This window comes from Hippoglossus stenolepis, chromosome 13 (assembly GCF_022539355.2).
Source record: "Hippoglossus stenolepis isolate QCI-W04-F060 chromosome 13, HSTE1.2, whole genome shotgun sequence".
Classification (NCBI taxonomy): domain Eukaryota; kingdom Metazoa; phylum Chordata; class Actinopteri; order Pleuronectiformes; family Pleuronectidae; genus Hippoglossus; species Hippoglossus stenolepis.
In genome coordinates, this window is record NC_061495.1 from 12,220,943 (window position 1) to 12,243,587 (window position 22,645).

At 39.9% G+C, this 22,645-nt stretch overlaps 1 protein-coding gene across 2 annotated transcripts in view; it reads right to left on the bottom strand.

Annotated features, from left to right (window-relative positions):
* Positions 1-246: 246 nt before the first annotated feature.
* The window catches only part of fign (fidgetin), a 28,163-nt gene continuing 5,764 nt past the window's right edge, over positions 247-22,645 (bottom strand). For both annotated transcript variants that reach the window (XM_035175272.2, XM_035175273.2), the window contains one exon: positions 247-7,084. In XM_035175272.2, coding sequence (XP_035031163.1) covers positions 4,848-7,084 — 2,237 coding nt within the window. In that variant the 3' untranslated portion in view covers positions 247-4,847. The remainder of the gene's footprint in view (positions 7,085-22,645) is intronic.

Here is a 22,645-nt window from a genome sequence, read left to right on the forward strand (position 1 = left end):
GCTGTTCATTTTTCTAACAAAAACACTGCATGGATTTATAAATTATTGTGGCTCATAAGAGGTATGATTGTGGGAGGAGTGCAATGAAAAGTAAGCCTTTAACTTAGCCTCTGTAAACCGCTGCAAGCTCAATTACAGTCCCTTTTTTCATTTACATTTTTTTGCTAAACACCAGTTAAATCAAGAAATTAAGATTTGAGTTTTTTCTAAATAAGTTGATAAGCTTGGAATGGAAATAGCACAGGCTTAAATCAATCACACCAAAATTTAATCAAGTAAAGGTACAAAATGCATCCAGTTTCCAGGACAAAAAAAAGGAAAACATCTTTATTCAGATTTTTTCGATAACCTTTATGTACCTTGAAATTAAAATACATTTAAATTGACTGTACTGTAAGTATGGCAATACATACACACATATAAACATGTATGTGGTGCATTTTCGTATGTATGCTGTATATCATTAGCAAATGTACAATACATACAGCTATGTGCAAGTTTATTCTCTGTACATGTATATGAAAAGTGAAAATTCAAATTGTTCAAATCGTAATGTTGTCCACCTCATACTTGCATGTAAAATTGCAAGTGCACATACATACACATTAACATGCGCACTACAACAGCTGACAAAGGATTAAAGCAATTTGTTATGTCTCAGCAAATGAATTTACATTGGAGACCTTGTAGAAAACCTACACAGTCCACAACACTTCAATGAAAACATGGCATTGTAAATAAACTGTACGTCAGTACTGTATGTGCAGGCTAACTTCATTTTTGCCCTCAAGGTGCCTTTTTTTTTTTTTTTTGTGACTTGTATTTGATAAAGACAGTCTTTTTGAGGTAGACTGCTCAGATTCAAGGGCAAGCATTGATTTTTTTTTAATTCTTTTTTTCTTTTTTTAAGTTTTAATCCACAAATGCATGACATTCAAAATGACAGGACATAAGTACTACATGTACAATATGTAGTAATGAGGTAGAAATGGTTATAAAGAATGCCAGACTATAAAATTACATAAGGATGGAATCAAAATCTTAAGCAGGTCTCTACAAATGTAAATACAGAAATACTGACAGATTTTAAAATAAAAGAAAACAAAAAATGATTCAAGTGACTGAGTCGGCATCGCTGTCAGACTCCATGTGCTTTTCAAAGGTTCTGCTCAAGTGTTGTTACTGACTCTAGGCTCTTTGATCGCATCACCCTCAATAACGAATGACTGTTTAATAATGATAACATCTACAGCATGTGAAATATACACCATGAATAATTGTTTTCCTCCTATCAAGTCTTTTTACTGTCGAGTTGTGATCAAAACTAAATAAAAATAGATAAAAATGTACGTTTTTGTCCGTGTGCCGTCCGCTGCACTGTGCTCTGGTTCACTAAAGCAAGATGTCCATTGTAGTCTGAGTGATTTTAAGTACTTCTTGATGTGAGTGGATCATTTCCCCTTTTTAACAAGTTCATGAACAGTCGTCCTCTTAAACTCGAGAAATCTGTGCTTGTTAATGGCACTTAGGGCTTCTTATCAAATTCTTGTCAAAAACCTTGCAATGAACAAAATTACTTATTCAAATCATGGAATTATGGACACATTTAGATTCTGAGGAAACACAGTGACATATGAAATGTTCTGCTAATGTCTGTGCTGCTTTTCCTTTCAGAGATAAACAAATGAGTCATGTTTCTATATGAGATAATCACTGTTCATTAAATCTGACATGTTTCACAAAACTCAAGCATTGAAGTTAACTCTTATTTAACTCTTGAAGTTATGATGTGATACAATAACTGAGCCCAATGAGAGAGCTTGAACATGTCCAATTCAAAATGTCCACAGTTTACATTTGTGTCAGTGAAATTTATAAACTTCATCAAAAGTATTTTCATCAAATTCAAAAGAAAGATGTTTTGCTTTGGCTTTAAGACAAAAACTGTGACTATAATAAACACCTCAAGTGCAATAATTGAAGACACAATATTTAAGGGGGAGTTTTCTGTTCATTTCCTTCATTTTTCTATAGTGAAAGTGTAAAAAATGCCTTTTACATGAATATTGGTCTAATTTCATGTCAGTTTATGTTGTTTTACGTCTGAAGCTTCGAAAATTATCTGTAATTTCAATTAACACTTGACCCCCCATGTTTGGTGTATTTTAGCATTGAGTCTTGCAACAACCCCCCCCCCAAAAAAAAAAGTTAAGTGAAATGGGGATTCATATTTAACACTGATGTCTATTTTTGTACAGTAGACACAATTTCTTTTGTGGTGAATGTTTTTAATTTGACAAATGAATGGATCCTGGCTCTAGAAAAATCTAATTGTGTTGGGTTGCATTACCATGCAAGTTGTGCACGTTCAATGAAAATGCTGCCACTTATTTTACGACTGCAGTTATTATACAGTATATAAATATACAACGCAACTGGTGTGAAACTACGACAAGATATTACTGTCGGCAACTCTGTTAGCTGTCTTTGATGCTTTGTAGTGTTTCTGCTGTGTGCTCAGATTATCTGGAAACATCCTGATTCAGGTCGGCAAGTGTTAACAATACCAAACCAGGTGGCTGTTAATCAATATGCACACTATGTAATAATAATGATAAAAAGAAGTGGTAAAATATGTGCAATAGACAGCAAACATGAAGGGACCCCGTTTGAAAACCAACACAAGGTCCAATGGTGCCTCTGCAGTATCATCCACATACAGTGCTCTCTACTTCAGTGGCATTTCTCATTGTGCAAGTGCTTTGCTTTCCTTACTGCTCAGAGGACATAATACATTCAATACTTTTACTTGCCAATTCAGCTGTCCCGGAGATGTCATGGAAAACTGTACAGATTAATGGCAGCGCGACGTGATTAATGACACTGTAACACTTTAAGCATAAAGAGAAAATAGACCGAAAAATAACAGTTGCCGTTTGTGTACAGACCTTGTGAGACGAGCCTTTGAGACATGTTCTTAAAAAGGAATGCCACTCAATTCATGAATTTTGCAGTTACGGCTGAGAAGGTCAAAGCAATTCTTCTGTGTACATTATATTAAACTAATGGAATTGGTTTAAAGCAGGGAAATATATGTGCGTGGCATCATCATGGATGCTCTCACATTGCGATTTTCTGTTTGACATCACAGATTCAGGGGCAAGAAAAGGCAATGGCAACATGATCCACTGGTGGGTGTTAGCTAACACAGACCAAATTGTCCTAAGGCAAAGGCATAGTGTTCACCAAACCTGATATTCAGTGGTATTCCCCTTTAAGTGCATCATGTGGTGAGAAACAGGGATATATTGGGGTGTAATCAAAATGTAAAGCTAATAGATTTAGCAAACAGCCCGATGCTGTTCGGTGCAGAATAGGTGCTGACATTTCGCAGTCTGAGTGAATTTGTTTTTCAGAGATAGCTAACAAACTGAGGTAGAAAGGAACTTAGGCGATACATAATCCTTAGGTTTCATTATTGATAAAACAGCAGCAGGATGGAATGAAATAGCTCAGGGCGAGTTGTCTTCCTCAACCCAGAGATGTTTGTCTGCACTTTTTTTTTTTTCAAATGTCTCTGGAGCCGCGTGTCACCACAAGCTGAACGGCCGTTTCTGCAAACAGCGAACTGAAGAACAAGATCATTGTACGTGATGGAAGTGAAGGTTTCACCCGACAGGAAATATAACTCAAACAGAAATGGCCTTGAGGCTACAATTCAAGATACACAATGGTTCAATTCTTTTCACAGGCAAATCTCTAATCATGATACAGCTTTCTATTTCAAACAAATCCAATTACTTACTTGATCATGTTTTGCAAATAAACCAGAAAATACTCTCATACATTCATCATATGAACCTCCTGATGTCATTTTAAGCTATTCGAGGTATTATATAGCCTTACATGGTTTGTTGGTGGAGGTTCAAATGCAAGCCAAATGCTCTTGTAGTTTGTAGTGCTTCGACACAAGCCTATGAGGTACTATACATATCAATATCACTTTCCTGAGTTTTCAAATCGAGAACACGAAAGAAAAAATATGGTAGAATTTACATTAATGCGAAACACTGTGAATTACTGCTGTAACAATATTTTAACAGCAATTACATAGTAATTTATTGTTTAACTTGCAGTCACATTGTAAAATAATATTATTTTTTTGTAATTTCATCTATAGTGGAGAGGCTAGTGAAGCATCACTGTAAATTTGCAAGGAAACAAATATGAATGTAAATGTTATTGTAAGCAAATGATTTACACGAACATGAAGACCTGTGTAAGGTGATGAAGCCCAATGGAAACTGATGTCAATAAATTCAGTTCACCTCAAAATAACCACAACTGTTCACAGAGAGCACAAAACGGACACAGCTGCAGAACGCGTTTCAAATGGGGGAACAAAAAGCAAGTTTTAAGTTTTTTGTGTCATTTTAAAGCTTTTATATTAGCACATGTCACCAATGGAGATTGTGTGGCAAAGAAACAAAAACAAATTAAAAACAGCACCACCTCAGGCACTTGATAGCAACTAAATCTCAAGATCAGCAGTTTACTATATACATATATATATATTTGAATATATATATGTATATATGTATATACAAAAATGGGGGTATCTTCGTCAAGTCTTTTTAGTTTTAGTGAGTAGATGGCTAAAGCCATGTAAAGCATTTAATTAATTGTTACAAATGTGTGATGTCCAGACTGTCGTCTGTCTTTCGCTGACAATCCCTCTACTCTGTGTCAATGTCGCCACTGTTTTTCTTTCTTGTTCACTGAAGGCCAAATACTTAACTTTGTATTTAATTATTGGGTTTAAAGAAATTGTGTTTGATGGGTCTCTTTCACTGACTACAACCAAACATTTTATTCCACTCAGTGTACATGTCAAGTTCTTTTTGTGATATGCTAGGCTGGAATTTGCAGAACACATTGTCAAAGTCTTGGTAGGAGACCAGTCTCATCTGACTGGGATGGATGCTTGACAGGTCAGCACCAGGAATGCCATGGAGAGGACCTACTACAGCCTCTTGACACAGCTGGGCCACGTCCAGTCCTGAAAAGCCCTCTGTCCTCTGAACCAGTAGTGACATCTCTTTGTCACTGAGACAGTAGTTGTTCTGTGAGAGCAGTTGGCTGATTATCTGATGTCGTGCTGTCCCATCAGGCAAGGGGATAAGCAGTCGCTTGGTAAAGTACCTCCGAAGGGACTCTGGGATTTCCTCTGGCTTATTGGTGGAGCACACCACGAGGACATGGTCCTCAGCAGAGGTCAGAATACTGTCAAGCTGCATGAGGAGCTCAGCCTTGAGGCGATTCACCGGGCTCTCCTCACTGAGCTGGGCGGACAGCAGCAGGTCCACTTCACTGATGAACACCACAGCTGGCTGGCGGCACCGGGCCACCAGGAACGAAGCCTGGATGATCTTGTCCCCTTCGCCCAGCCACTTAGTCACCAGACTTGAGCTGCTGAGTCGCAGGAAGGCAGCCCCTAGTTGGCTAGCCATGCAGCGGGCCAGCAGCGTTCTACCCGTTCCCTGAGGTCCAAATAAAAGGAGGCTTCGAGGTAATGTGGCAAGTCCACTGAACATATCTGGCCTTAAAATGGGCCATAGTATCTCCTCTTTGATGGCTGCTTTGACCATATCCAGACCCGCAATGTCACTCCAGTCCACCGGAGGGCCGTGCTGAAGGATTTCCGAGGTCACCATCTCCACCAGGTTGGAATCACTGTTCTTCAGTTGCTCCTCTGCAGCGTGAATGGACGAGGTAGCCGTACCGATGTCTGGCCCTGTTAGTGAGTGAGAGAGGTGCTGTCTGTGCTCTTCAGTTTGCTCACTCATGATGGGAGATCCAAACTTGCTGTAGGGCTCTCCAGTTCTGAGGTCACCCACAGAGCTTTTGGTTGATCCATAGGATGGAGGAGTTAGTGCTCTGCCAGGGTGCATGTTAAATTTCCTTTGTTGATCAGAGGACATTGGCTGCTTGGTTGACTTGAAAGCTAAAGATGAAGCTTCAGCAGTTCTCTCAAAGCCATTGCCCCTGTTTGAGTCTGACACACCACTGTCCGTTAGTCTGTACATTGGGCTGTGTGAAGAGCGCTGCTGGTTGTAGTTGAAATTACCATAGCTGGAGTCCATATCTCCATGTCCACTCATGTAGAAAGCTTTTCGTTTTAATGAGTTGGATGTGCTGCCATTCAAAGGTGTTGGTGCAATCGGCGTATGATTATGGGACTGGTAGGTGTAGCCCGGCAGTGTGGAGGGAGGGATTGGGGTTGGAGCTGCAATACCGGATGGCAGATAAGCAGAAGGAGGGGGTGCTCCCCCAGGGCTATAACCAGGGCCAACAGAAGTCTGGGAAGGATACCCTGTTGGAGGATAATTGTAGTTGGGAAGGTTTGGAGACCCGGCGCTGTAGCTCGGCACTAAGGTAGGGGGAGGAGGTGGGGGCGGTGGTTGTAAGAGCCCAGCGCTGTGCAAAGGGGACGGGTGTGGGGAGGGGAGGGCAGGGGTATTCTGGCCACTGTAGCTAGAGTGTAGGTAGGAGCCGTTGTAGCTGGCGGTATATTCCTGAGAGGGGAGGCCCGAGTGGAGAGTAGTGGCTGTGTGGCTCCCACAGTTACTGCTGGAATAGCTAGGCTCAGACAAGCTGCTGGCCACCCCCGGGGAGCTGCCTATGCTAGCCGACACATCTGTAGGGGGTAGGGCAGCTGTCATTCCAGCTTTGCTCACAGATATAACATCTGGAGCACAGTTCATTGGGTAAATCCCCTCCTGCCAGGACTCATTCTCTGACTTTCGTCCATTCATGAGTCCGGTGGTGCTATCGGAGTAGGAGCACAGCAGGGCTCTTTCATTTGGGCCCTCTAGGATCCCAGAGTACTTCTCTGCATATTTCTTGAGCAGATTGGAGGCAGTCAGTGCAGAGATGTCATCGTTTGCCCACGCATACTGGTACGTTCGCTGTAAGTGCCCCCGGTAGGCCTCTACTTTGTGTGCTGGTGAGCGGGTAGTGGATGAGATGTCAAAGTGTTGCTCTGCCCATTGTGTGTGCTCTGGGGTCCACTGCATCTTTAGACCTAGATATTCCACATAAGGGAGAAATATGTCAACGTATGCATCAAATCATGGCTCATAATCATCCAAAAAACAATATTCTGATGTGTTTAAATGCTCTGTAATAATACTGTAAGTAGTGCAAGAAGAAAAGCTCATGTTTTTTTTGTAATTGCTTGAAGACCAGGTGGGAAATTACAAAGAAAAAGGTCATAATATATTTCGATTTTTTTATATCAGGAGAAATAAGACAACTTGCATCCTAATGTCCAAATGTTTGCCACATGCCAAACAGACAGCACTGACAGGACACGCATCACGGTCAGTGTACAGATGTGGGATCTAACACCTGGTTAGCGCGGTATAATCCACCCAACACAGAGCCGAATGACACAGACATTGCAGGTCAGTCTATAATCCAACTCTCATCTGAGGCATTCTGAGACAGTTTCAAATCTGCTTGGAGGAGAGCAGCAAAGCAATCTTCCTTGGCAGCGCTCCGTTGCTTTCATCACACAAACCCCTCAGCCCAGCATGAATTACATCCACATCCAGTCTGCCTGCTGCTTCCTCGTCCACAGAGTGAGGGAGAGGGAAAAAAAACAAAAAACATGCTTCACTTGTCTTTTTCTCTGCAGCCTCTTTATAAGGGTTTGAATGACATAAATAATCATGTTAAACCCCAAAGTCAATCTGCAAATAAAAGTTTTTTTAACACACGCTGCCATGTTTGACTCTGTTTGGGATTATCAGTGGATGTATATATCCCCGAAGAATGTGGACTATTAGAGAGATTATGGCTCAAAACAATCAGAGATAGTGCGCAGAGCCTCGCAAATCTTAAATCAACACTAATCTCAGCAAAAGCTTCAAGATAATGTGAAAGAGAATTTAACCAAGCCTTCTCCGGCTCTTACAATGGTCCTCGGCTTCACTATGAGCAGGCGCTGCACTGCTATACTTCATACTTGAGTGGGTTCAGTCCATATCAAAGGATTTAGGCAAAGGAAAAAAAAAACAGCGACTGTCCAGAGGCAGAGCAGATTCCCTTCCGACTCCCTCCCAGCTACTTGCCCACCCGCCACACTAGACACCAGGAGCTAATTAGCAGGATGATGCTGCACTAATTGTGTTAATTTACAAGGTTTTAGTCAAAGAGATCCATGCTATGCCTCACATGGTTGTCAGCCCTCCAAGCTAATGATTAAGAAAAAAAAAATTGTGAGGCAAAAAGCCAGAGCAGACAAATATAGTGGCCATACTGTGCTGGAACAGACAGGTTCATCAAACTGTATGTAACAAATGCGATAATCACATTTATGACAAAGAATTTGAGAATAAATTTGAAAAGTTCAAAAGCTAATTTACTACCTCCACCAAGGAGGTTATTTGTTTAGAAGCAAGATTATTCGAAAACTAGTAAACAGATAACCAGGGCATTTTTTGGTGCGGACCAGATCAGGGGCAGGATCCAGGAATTTTTCTACATTTAAGAAAAAAAAAAGATCTTTGTGGATCTTGATTAAAAACAAGGGATATTTAGGGGACTGATGTTTATGAGTGTGTGTAATTTGATGCAGATCCAAATGAAAATCTAGCGAATTTAAATGTGGCTTTAGTGCTCCATGTGACTGTTGGACCTTGGTGAAGGTAGGAGTTTGAAATGCTAATGAATGGGTATACACATGAAAAATAAACTAAAGAAAATTAAGCCGCTGACATTGTCTTTAAAACCAAAATTAAGTCTCACTGAGTAACACTCTACATTCACAAGGTCAGCTGTTATGTTTTGGTTTGTATGTATGTGCAATGCAACAGTAGAAGTTTGAAGTGCAAATGTATTTTCCATAAAAGCTTAAGACACACATTGTCTTGCTGAAACTACATTAAAATAAAAATGTTTACAAATTCCCAAACATCTCAATTGAACATTTCTCCTCATTATTCCAGAGTGAAAAATAATTCTTCACAACTGCAGCAGCAGCTAGTTGTGAAATCTCTGCCAAAACAATGTTAAGCATTCACAGCATTTCCTGACAACTCAGGCCAAGTATCAGGATAATGGTTTCTGTAAAAAATCACTGAGTCTTGTTCATTAACACTCGAAGCACATTTTTTTCAATAACAAAATTGCACACGGCTTATTGAGTGAGATTCTTGTATTACTGTTAATCCTCTCCGCCACTTTGGACAATCAAAGAAGTGCTGCTTGCAAAGTGTACTTGAGATCTGAGCACCAGGTATTTTACAGCAAGGAGGACATTCAAGATGATTGTCTACACACAGCTCGCTGCTAGACACAGCCTGAGAAGACATGCTGTCAATATAGAAATACCGTAATAAGCAAGTCTGTTCATACAGAGCGATAGGTTTTGTAAAATGATTCAGTGCATCAACCAGATTTCTCTTAATGGGTATAAAGCAAACCGTATTGAATAAGAATCACATTTAACATAGTTTGGTTTAAATGAAGACGTTGGTATGGATAGTCAATGTATCTACAAACAAATATAGATATATATTGTGAATACTTTTACCGGTATAAATATGGCGTACACTTTTTATGGTGTTGGTCAATACACTATTTTCTTTTCACATGCTATAGTACTATAGCATGTGAAAAGAAAATAGTCTGAGCCATCCACTGCTATAATTTTAGTATTTTTGTAGGATTCTTTAACTTGTTCAGTTTTGTTCTTGAATGCACTGTGAGTATTGTAAAAAATTTGTTTACACATACTAAAGCCAATTCTGATTCTGATATCCATAGTGTAATAAGACATGAATAGACACAAATGCACCAATATGCACAAAGACACACAGCCCAATAGCTAGTGATCCTGTAGTTTGGTTTTACTTCGAAATTCAAATACAACATTCATAACTTTCTGTGAAATGGTGGAATTAAAGCGCGCTCTACCAATGGAATGTTTTCAGATGGCCTTGGGGCTTGAGCACAAATCCTCTCATCAGCCACCAACAAATAAGTCCTGTGTCTGTTTGTCCATTCACAGGTCTGAATAATCCTTGATGGTAAATTTAAGATGATGATCAGATTAGAAAATAATTTTTTGTCCAAAGCGCATCCATTTTTTTTTGTTGATTACATGTTTGTCTTAAAGGTCAACTCAGATCTGAATGATTCCTCTTTGAATGTATAAATTTGAGACAACACATATCTGTCCAGCACAAAAAACCTGTAGTATTGTCACTATAATTGAAAGTGGTACTGGCAATGTATGTTAAATACTAATACAATCTCTCAGTCATTAAAGACAAGCAGACCATCAGGTGGAGCTGAAATGTATTTGGCATATGATGCCGGGGTGTTACGCTGCGCTGTGGTGTTTAATTTCTGGTTCAGTGATCATCATCGATGAAACAGAGATGCTGACCTTTTTGGGGAACTATTAATCTGGTAGCCTCGGCCGTTTTTAAGCAAACAAGAGTGGGCCTCCACTCTGTCCATCCAATTTCCCAGCGAGTAAATTGGACCGCCGCTTGCACAATTCTCTATTCATTACTGTGCTGCTGAAAGGAAGCACAGAGGTGGCAGAGCGGTTTTCTTTCCCTTTTTCTGTGTATGTGCATGTGTGTGTGTGTGTGTGCGTGTGTGTTTGTGTGTGTGTGTGTGTGTGTGTGTGTATAAGAGAGAGAGAGAGAGATGGAGAAAGAGAAAGCGAGAGAGCAAAATGCCTTCCAGGAGGATTCCCAAGCATACAGAGCTGGACTTCTCCTTCCTCTTTTTTTGGGGGGGTTTGGGGGAGGGGAAGGTGGGAGGGCCGGGGAGAGAGGGGAGGGAAGTGAAAGCTGTCGTAATTGAAACGTGGCCTAATCAGACTCATTACCATTTTTACCAATTTGCACCACCAAAGATGCCTATTAGGTAACTGTGTTTAATAAGCCACTCTTTAAAAAACTAACTGTAATGAGCTCTTTAAAGTCAGACTTGAGCGTGATTATGCACTGGAAGTGTTTTGCCTGAGCCGAAGCAGCCTGGTGCATTTAGTCATGTACAATGTCATAATTAAGCCGCACAAACTCTGCACTTCACTCCACACAATAGTCCCAGCTGAGGCCGTAGACATGCTGAAAAGTATTTATAATTACTGATCATTACAACCCTGGGATTTTCATCTCCGGACGTAAACATAATTATGGGAGCTTTTGCTTTTATTCCGCACACAAGGTCCGCTCTACTTGACAAGCGTGCAAATATTGCAGGCAGACGGTAATTACGTTTATAAATAAAAACAAGCTCATATTCATATTCAAATCCACCGCTGATATTCTAAGTAGGGGTGGAGCGAAACATTCTAATGCAATGTGAAATGGTAATCAGCGCGGCTACCGAGTCCCATTCATCTCACAGATCAAGTTAAGACTATTTAAACTCAATTTAGAGCTTCATGTGGCAGTAATTCCAATCTTTAGATGGCAGGGTGCCATTTAACCCCTCATTTAGAAAAGATATGCCTTCCTCAGTCACTGTCTTTTCCAGGGCTACTGCCCATACATTACAGTCTGACCACCCATGGCATCGCGCTACTACAAGTCTCCACACTATCAAATAAGTGCAGAGGATACTACAGCAATCCCGATATAAAAGGTGGAAGAAAATGACTATCAACAAACAGTCACAATATGTCTATTCTAGTTAACCTGACAGTCAAGCACCATGACATAATTACTCTGTGTCAGTCCAAAGTGATTTTGATCATTTAGTTTACTCAAACTTAAACTATCTGAGAATAATAAACAACTTTTCCTGTGGCAGAATATTTCAGATGAAACTGGTGAAAAAAGCTGAATGAACATTTGCTTATGTTCATGCTGCACATCTCCTGCGTATACCCTCTGTTAGTGAAAACATGTCATAGCTGAAATACCTTGAGATGATGAGTACAACATGAATTGATTATTATGTTCTTTGACAGTGACTCAGAAAGGATAAAACTGTAAAACCATTAGATAAAGAATTAGCAAAGGAATGTGGTCTGACAGCCTCGATAAAGTAGGTGAATGTTTTGATCTTCTCTTCCCATTCAGTCAATTTATAAATAGGATAAAAACAAAAAAATGAATTGCAAATATGTATGGAGAGTTTTTATTCTATATCTTAGTCTTTATATGTGTATATGTATGTGTATTTGAGAGTGTGTGCAAGTATCTTTAAGTGTGGGTGTTAACATGTGCACGAATCTGTAAATGTAACAATATCTGTGACATATGCACTCAAATAAAAAAATAACAAGAGCCCCTTTTGTTATGAGTGAAAACTGTATATCACTTCCAGAGCTGGAAAAAGAATAGTTTTTCATTTCCACTCTCTATTGTCGGCCTTTGTGCTTCTGACTTTTGTTGCCTGAGATCTACAAATGTGTGTTGCAAATATGTCTTGTCTTAGGGTTAACTTTGCCCTGAGTTCAGCCTGACAGGCTCACGCTGCAGGGCTGCGTCTCACCTCGTCTCACCCCGTGTTGTGCCTCGGCAGGTAAACAGCCTACACTCACCCAGGCAGACATAAAGTGATTTGAATCATGACATGGCTGTGCAGTAGTGGAAGTGGTTGTGTTTTCTCTGCAGCGAGGCATGTTGTAAGTTCATACTCGCAGACTGTTGGCTGTAGGTCGCACTGTAGGTCCTGCAGCTCGTGAGGCAGAATGTGAGGTGAGTGCAGATATTTTGACACATCTGGACCTTGATATGCAGAGAGTATGATACAGTCATTGAAAACATTGGACACATGTTTGCTTCACTTCAAGGTGTTCTTACTATTTGCTAAGATCCCAACCCCTTGTGCACGTGTCCTGATGAACCAGTGAGAGTTGTGAGTGCAGCTACATCGCTGGTTCCCCATACACACACGTCTGCAATGTCCTTAAAATGTGTGACCAAAATGGAGTCACCACTTCTTGTGTTGCATTACATAAAAAGTCTTCATGCGGTCTGAGTAAAAACTAGATTAATTTGTAGAGCAGCACATTATTTTAACAGTTTCTAACAGAATAAAAACTATTTGCCGCCACAGAGCCTTTAATGATCTGAATAATTCATCTGAATTGTAAATGTTCCCACTTAGAAATAATTTGACTGTACAAATGCCCAATTTAAATACAACTGTTGTAGTAAAAAGCATATGACTGTGTAAAGTATCTGTGTATATGTTTTGGTATTATAAGAAGTACTGGTGAGTGCACAGCAGCCTTGCGGAGACGTTGAGGTGGATTTGTTCCTTCCTTCCATATAAAAATGGACATGCCCTGCAGTTTATTGTGAGTCAGTGACACATGTGAAAAATGTGTTTTAACTGGCAGGAAGGAAACGTTTGTTAAAAACCACAGAGACCAGCTGTTGTGCTTAAAATGAAGTAAAAACATTTGAGTCCTGTTTTTAATGATTTATATCCTCAGTAGGAATGAACAGGCTGAGTCAGGACTAACAAACAAGCTGTTCGTTTTGGTCTTTTCATGGCATTTGTTGACAAAAGGAAAACTTGTATATGTGTATTTGAAAAATACACAAATAGAAATACAAAATCATCTATGTATAATTGTTGCTCATTTGAAACCCAGCATAATAAATGTGTTACTTACAAACTTAGAAGAAGACAGAGTGTAGCAGCGTAACCAGAAATAAACTGTTAATAACCAGAAATAAAGATGACATCATGTGTCATTTGCTAAGCTCACTTTCTAAAAACTTCAATTTTACAACATAATGTATTTTTCTGCTGCGTACCCTGGACACTCTCGGATCCTGTGGGTTTTTGGTCTGAGCTAATGATAAACTATATTGGCTAGAGGGGAACATGCATTTCTCATTTTTTCCCTGTAATACCATAAATCGTGAGGTTGAGAGATTCTCCGAGCTGTCATTTCTCTGTCTCAGTGATGCTCATTAAACCATGACTCTTCAGGCCAAGAGGCCCCCGAGGCTACATCTTCCATTACTGCCCTAAGTAGAGCTAAATCCACACACATACTAAACTACTAACAGCGCTCCACACACAACCAGAACTTGTACATAGAACAAAACTAAGACAATTATAGGAGACGGGCTTCATGGTGTTCCGCAGCGCATAATACTGATGAATACTCAAATGGCTTGTTAGTTAAAAGAACACAGTCAGTGAACTTGGTGAAACTTGTTTAACCATGGCGCTCAAGTACAGAAGAGGCAGTGGTTTTTGCGAGACTCTATATGAACTTAACTGTTCGGCCTCTCCGGGGATCACTTAAACACTTCAAAAGAGAAAAGAGGCAGATTGTGACCTTGCTACATGAAGGCTCATTGACCAAAAGCTCCTCGCTAACATCTTCAATCCCCAAAGTTCTGCCCCCCCCCAGAGGAAAACCCCCAATCAAAGTGGAAAATGGAGCTGGGGGTAAAAAATGTAAAAAGTGAAGTGAAGATTTTAGGAGGATTTTCTGGATTTTTAAACACGTTTTCCTTTAACGGCACCAGGAGCAAGTCATCTTGATTTACAAACCAACAGGCCAGGCCCCATTGGAAATTAACAGATTATCTTGTTCACTGGTCCGAGTCACAACTGTGATTACTCCACACGTCCAACCATTAGACTTTACAGCTGCGTTAACCTGGTGAAGACGGGAAGGAAATCACATTGTAAAGGAACCTCATTGTTCACACTGTGATCCTGCAGTGAGACACAGATCAGGATGAAAATGAAAACCATGAAAATCTTTTTCTTTTTCTTTTCAAACAGGCTGATACACAACCAGTGGCTTTATTTGAACCTTTTCACAGAAAAACTGCTGAAAGATATAACAATCATTAAAATATCAAAATATGACTTGGCCAATGTTATACATTTTGTTGACCTGTGTACTACTGTCAAAATGTTTCCCACATAGCAAAATTGTTTTGGCCCAGATTTGGCCCACACCAAACACTGTCATCTAGCCCACTTACCCCTTGTTTGGCAGATCTGGGCCACAAGTAAGCCATCGCATTACCGCATGTCAACCAAAGGTTTCTTAGGTGGACCGAACTGGTTTTGTGCTATTTGGGCCATATTCACATTTTACCACATGGGCCAATTTAGGTTCACATTCAGATTACACCTTGACTGGAGCAGCACGTGTTTGCCAAAAAAGACTGACATTTGTTTCCGGACATTAGGCCAGAAGTGCCTCAATTCTACCACATCTTTATGCTATCTGGGTTCCAACAACAAACCCAAAGTGATCCCCAATTTTATTCAAGGAAACAGGTTGTTTCATTTTGGTTACGAGTCGAACGACGAATGATGAAGGTGAAAAACACACTGCTAGCCAGTTAGCCAGTTAGCTGTTCTTCCCTTCCACTGTTTGTACTGATCATTCGCAACAGATACGAATTATTATTCATTGCTGTTTGCCGCACTTTGTGTCACAGAAGCTCAAAATCTAAGGGGAACCAAGCAACCCATGAAGGTTATGGGCCAAAAAGACAACAACTCCCATGATTCCATGCTGCTGCACAATATCATGACACTAGATCTATTTATTATTCATTTAAATGAAACACCCCTCGTTTTAAAGTCTCTAAACTTTAACCTGTAGCTAAAAATTGTATATTACTGTACATTAATGTTCAAAAATGTTTGTACAGCAAGAATAAAGAGACATATATCTGTTGTTTCTACTGAAAATAATGGGAGGGAAAACAAATCTGAATTTGACTAAAAGCATCCTGTGCTTTCATGTAGAAATAAATGTAAATGCACTGGTGGTGATCAATAGAGAAATATGTTTCTGTTGTACAAAGAGAGGGCCTGGGTCATTTGTTGTCCAATTGATGTCTCCCTACACATCTCAGTGACTAAAAGTTTTAACTTGAACTCTAATTGAAAATACTAAAGTGAAAAAGAAAAAGGATGTTTGCCCGTGACTGCTTCTAGCTTTTCGCTGAAGCATTCTGAAGCCTTCTGTGGTATCGACTGCAAGTCTCAAAGAAGGTCACTTCTGCAACACAGGCCATACAAAAGGTGAAATGAGACAACTGAAGCAATCTTAGGTCAATATGAAATAGAAATCTCTCAGCTATACTGTAATAAAGTTACTGAAGTGAAGTAGTGAAGCCATAAAGGGGAACTTTTACAAGGAAAGAGCTGTCTGGAAGATTGGTTCGCCCACTGGCAAACAATGGCTTCTGAGAGCTAAGGTGGCGTGGCCAGTAAAGTAACATGGAGCTGACTCACAGCATTTAAACAGGGAAATGTAACACAACTTATTGTTATGTGTGTGGCAAAATATTACAGTGAAAAGTGTGAAAAAATATATCAATTCTAATATATTTTCTTTAAGTGGCTTTAAAGTGATGAAATATCATATTAAATAGTGACGGGTAAAATATTCACAGTTTAAATGCCATGTTTTTGTGGCTTTACTGTCAAACCAAATGTGCGCAGCTTTTTCTAAACACAAGTTTTTACACATCTTATAATTTATCTTATATCCAGGAAAAATTTGCAATATTGGTTTCAACAAAACCTGTTCACAGACCATGAGTTTGTGATGAGGTTATAGAAGATAACAAAGTATTGTGCTAAACTAAACAAATATTGATATAATGAAAAGGAAAACACTGGGAGCTCTTGAGTGAAGCAAATTAAGTATTTATCTATTTATCCTGCCAGCGTTCAGTGATCATTTAAGTATTTGATAATATAGTATAAAACAACCAGTTACAGCTATAATAATTTTTGTAAACTTGTTTGAAATAACAGTGGTAACATGTGTTGTAATTTCCGTGAGAAGCTCCTTCACAGAAGATTATGACTAAATAACATTATTTATGCTTTGGTTTGATGTGTTTCATTTCAAAACAGCATCGACAGGAAAACATTTTATCATTTTCTTTTGTCAGTAAAGCTGTGAAATGTTTATTATAGTTTATGTGATGATGTGACTCTGTGATCATATTTCACAGCATTATACTGTTCATCCACTTTATGATGTAAATTTCCAACTTTAATATAAAAACACAACACTTTGTGTGTTACAGTGGCAGATTAACAAAAAATGACGATGACATTAAAAACATGAAGGTATAATTTTTTTCTATGATTTATAAGAGTCTCAATGGAAGCTCCAGGAAGCTGGCATGTAACACTGTAGTTCTCAGTAAAACTGTGCAGGCCATGTACAGAAAATCTCTGACACTCTGAAAGACTAGTATAATTACATAGCTTTTTGAAATCAACTATTATAATTATATTGACCAATCAAAAGCAGGAAACTCTGCAGCGGCTCGTGGTCCATACAATGTATTGTGCTGCACAGATATAAACCGTTTCTCATCATGAGCAAACTAAATAGTACAAAAATATGAATTACTTAAAAACCTCTCTCTTTTGTATAAATAGCTCCATCTTTTAGATAATACACACATGTACATGCTGTAGCCCAGTAACACTGCAACTGTCTCAGTATTTGTACAAAAACGCAGATAGAAGGACTAGATGAGGACTCTCACTGTGTATTGGAAGTAACTGTAAACCACTGAGGCGGGTGGAGGAGAGCGTGGCAGCCTTCACACAGCTCAGTCCTTTGACAGACATGAGGCCAGAAAGCACGAATTACTCTGCCATTAGAATTATTTTGGATAATTTCTTTAATAGAATATGAAATGAAGATAATAAAAAAAAGGTTAATCTGTACATGTGGCACAAAGTAATTGGGATGATTAAGAGAAATTGAGAGGTAGGCTTTCCAAATATTTCTACCTTCTCTTTGTTCAAATTAACACCTTCTGGGTTTTATAAATCCATTCCTCAGGTAAGTTTTTTACTCCACCAAACCTAAATTACCATTAACAGAGCAAACAGACACAAAACATTTCCCACCTTTCATTGTGTCGACCTCAATGTGTCGTCCTTTACGCAGTTTAAAGTAATGATTGTTCTACATTGTGCTGCATTTGCATGTTCAGAGTTCAACCAATTAAAAGCTAATTAATTAGACACAATTCTATTAAGAAACAAATCCCACTCATCAATATACACAACCCAGGGTCAGCCGTTGCTCAAACGTGAATTGGCTCTTTGCACCGCGCGGACTAGAGAATAGCACAATAGCACAATTGGAGCTCACAATAAGCAGTTTGGCACGGATATATTCGACGGAGCATGAACTCATCAGAGCTGATAGATTTTACTTCCCTGGACAGAAAGCAGGAGCGCGAGGCGTCACTCGGACATGCAGCCCTCGCTCAAGCGCTCGCCGTTAGGAAACAGGATCCAGGTGATATAACAACTGATGCTCACGTGTTGCTGCATTCGTACTGTATTTCAACTCTTTTATGCAAGTCATGCTCCCGAAGCACTGCTGGATCAGTGTTTATTTTACTGCTTGGTGTTTAGGAAAGAAATGTCTGCTTTCTGCCTGTGTTGTCCTGAATCGTACCTCAGCATTTGCATTTTCAGGAAAAAAAACGAAATAAATAAACATCGAAGATAGAAACAAAATAAAACAGGCAAAACCAGGTTTCTTCAGTGGAATTGCATGGTAAAATCTAAATCTGACCATCTTCTGTCTTTCAATATCAGTTTGCATTTAGCACTATTGCACCCTATCAAGTTATTGGCTACTCATAATTATTTCCAAGTGATATCACCATGAATAAGTTTGCACTATAAAATATTGTTCTTATTTTCCCCTTTGCCTTTTCTCTCTGCAAACCCATTTCAACTCAGTTTTATAGTGTATATATTTTATGTACTCTGCAGTACAAAAACAGTTACTAGAAGTAACAATTCAAATTTTATGATATTTGAATACCGACAAATATGTTTTTATATTGTCCTAATTTAACCAAACAATGGGGGCTTCATAAAAACTATAATTTTAGTTTTAATATCGTGAAATAATAAGGGATTTTATGTTGATACACAAAAACGATATAAACCTAATAGCAGAGGTTCCGACATTGATTGAAATCCTTAAGAAAAGTTTGCCTCTTTACTGTACAGTGGTTAAATGACTATGATACGTGTGCCAGTTCTCCATCTATTACAATGAATACTTAAAAGAGTAAAGTAGGCAAATATCCTGCTGGCTGAAAAAATGTAAGAAAAACCTACTGCACAGTTTTTAGCTTCTCTTACAGGTTATGTGCATACTGTTAACAAATCTGCCTCCGGCTACTCCGAGCTCCCTTGATGAATTGTGAACGGCCGACAGTACAGTCTAAGTATAGTGGTCCACTTTGTGTAAGGCAATTCGTAAAAAGCCTTGCTCATTTGGGTATGCATGAAAAAACAATACCCTACTGGGAGCGTTCTGAGTTTCAAACACTTGGGGTCAACTACATGAGCAGATTCCACATGTGCAGCCCGTGGCCACTGAGGTCTGGAATCTACCTCCCTCCTGGCTGGGTGACGTTGCATGTTCTATTTCCAGACCGAAGGTTGAAGTGAGGCTGCGGGGAGTGTAACACTGACCCACATGACCTGTGGCCTAGAAAAGCTGCCTGAAGCTCTGCACACTAAAAAACTCCGAACTCCTTTGCTGCCGCCTTTCAAAGGCAAACAAAACCTTTGCACATAGCCCGTGTCTTTTCATGCCAAATGATTTGCATCCTTTTTATTCACATCTTTGACTTGTTGTCAATGTATTCCGAGCTGTTACGGAGCCTGATGCTCACTCTCTGAAGTCTCAAGTGGGATGAAAGAAAAGAAGTCGAACAGGCAAATCTGCTTTTACTTTCAGGCCCAGTGTCTACAGGCCACATGTCTCCAGTCATCTGTCACTAGTTTACATACATACTATGACACTTCCTCTCTCTGTGGGAAACCGTTGTCACTACTTGGCCGCCAGCAGAGGCTGACTGGGTGCTAGATGGGTCTCCCCCAGGTACCTCTTGGGAGCCACATTAGGCCTATTGACAGACTGACAGGAACATACAGACACAGAGGCAGGAACACACACACGCACGCACGCACGCACACACCCACCCACACACACACACACACACACACGCTGTCCATCCTTAGCCCAGGCCCACACTCCTCCAACAGTACGCCAGCTCACATGCTCCCAAGGCATGGCACACTTTGCATAAAGCAGTGACTTTGCTCTACATCATTTTTTTCAGACACAAAATTATTTTTCACCCCTCTAGCCTCTCCATGCCGCATGGAAGTTTTGAAATGAATTATGGAAACAACAGAGCCGAAGACTCATGGGATCCATTTAAAGATGTGGGAGAGGCGATGCAGTCAGGGTTTGGGCTGCAGAAACATCACGCTCCGAGTAAATGAATCTACTATTGTTCTGCGCCGTATAGGAAGTCTGTTATAAACTGTGTGCAAGCCTATTAACCCATTTTACTTTAAGTCGGCAGAATGTTAGAGTGAAAATATAAAAGTGATCTGTGAAAGGAATGATCTGAGAGCAAATCAAGTTGGACACATCAGTGGAAATTGTTAAAAACTTCAAACTGTTTGGAGGAATGTAGATGTCATACTACTGCAGACTGCAGTCAGACATTATTAACGTTTGTTTGTTGTAACATCAAACGCAACACAAACAGAGAAATGGCTTAATTTCCTTTGCTTAAGTGCGAGTCAAAACTGTGAAATCTTCATTTGGCATTTCCACCTTGCCTCCCCCGATACCACGAGTGGAAGGTAGCGAGCGAGCGTGGGGCAGTCCACTCGCAGAGCTATTTCAGACCACGCGAAGTCAACACGACTCCCCAAGGTGAATTCCTGATAATGAACACAAAAGAAGTGTCAGCCCTCATAAAGCTCTGTGATGATGCTGAACTCTTGAGTGCTCTTTTCTTTTTTCCTTTTGCATATATTTCTTTCTGATTTAAATTCACCTAATTCCATGTAGACTCTAAGAGCGACTGTCAAATGGGCCACAGGCCAAACACGACTTGCAGGGACTATTCACTAACACCATTTATACAAATTTATGAAAATCAAATTACCTACATGTGTTGTTGAAAGAGAAAATATTTCTCACTGTTTCATGTTTAATTATTTCTGCACACGCCAATTGTTGAGAGCAGCTTCTCAGTCGCAGGTTCACTTCCACCTCCTAACACCCACCACGAAGCAAACAGCGGTTATTACCTCCGTCGGGGTGTATGATTGAGTCTGAGTTTGTTTGTTTGTCTGTTATTTAGCAGGATTACGCAAAAAACTACTGAATCAATTACTACAAATCTGTGATATGGGTCCAGGAAGAAACATTTTGGTGAGGATTAGGATCAGGGGGCAGATGCTGGAATTATTTTCACTTTCTTTAACATTGTGCGATTTTTCCATCATTCCTTTGAATTACTAGAGGATAATTAATAGATCTTGATGAAAAAATATAAATCCAGACCTGTGAATTTAAATATGGTTTCATAAAGGGCCTTGGCGGAGGTACCCGCTATTTGTGTGCCCTTCTAGTTTGTGGTTTATGCAGCTAACTAACACAACACCATACAACTTAATCAGTAGAGAAATACACAGCATCATTATCTGTCCCCGAGAACAGAGCCCCCCTGTCTCACTTCTTCACAGGCTGCCGTGGTCACGTTGCAGTGTCACCACAGACACCCACTGCTTCGCCGCAGCCTGACACCTTGAACCTCCATGGCAGCAGGTACTTACCCCTCTACACCCCCCTCCTCTCCTCCTTTGCCTCCCTCTGGTCATTCTCACCCCCCCTCTCCACACCATCAGGCGAGACCTCAACCCATCCTCTCTCCGTCCTGGCACTCAAGCCCCCCCGCCCCCTCCGCCAGTACCTGGCACCATGCCAACCTGTCAGCCACCCGTCGCCTCCCGAGGATGAATGAATCGCTGAGAACTTAGCGGGGAAAAAAACACCAAAAAAAACACGGGTAGCTCACATCTCGTCTGATTATCGCTTTAGCTAATTGTCTCAAATATCAATTTGAGGCAATTAGCATGGGGTGTGATGAATGAGAGGATGAAAAACAGTCAAAAGATGAACTTTTATATTCAAAGCAAATCCACGCACGCTCCTGAATATGAATATCAAAGTTAATTCAAGCATGTATTTTAATACATTAATTCTAACACCATTATTCTGTCATTACAACAATGGCAACATAAAATAGCTGTGGTCAACTGTTATGCGAGACAAATTTTCTTTTTAGCAATAGAATTAGAGGTTGTATCGCAGCAGTAGGATCCCATCCTTTTTTATAATATTTAAGAGGTTATATCGATTCACAGAGCATGATATCAAGACAACTTTAAGGATTTGCATTTAATACAAGTAAATATTTCAAACTTGCACTCCGTAGAATAACCGATGAAACAGACAAATGTGGTGAGGTGAGGAAAAAAAAAAGTACTTCAAGGTTCTCCAGTTGCACTGGTTTTTCAGTCCAGCTAAAATGGCGGCCTCGATTACCAGATTAGTCAGACAGTGTTTTGCGAGAACACAGGGGGAATTTCAATAGAGCAAATACAGTTTTCTCTTATCCTCCAGTGAAAGGCTCGCTGCTCTCCCACAATACAAAAGTCACCAACAGCACGGCAATAATAAAAAACACCTTGGAAGAAGGACAGAAAAAAAACACCTCTCCTCACCAAGGTTATTCAATGA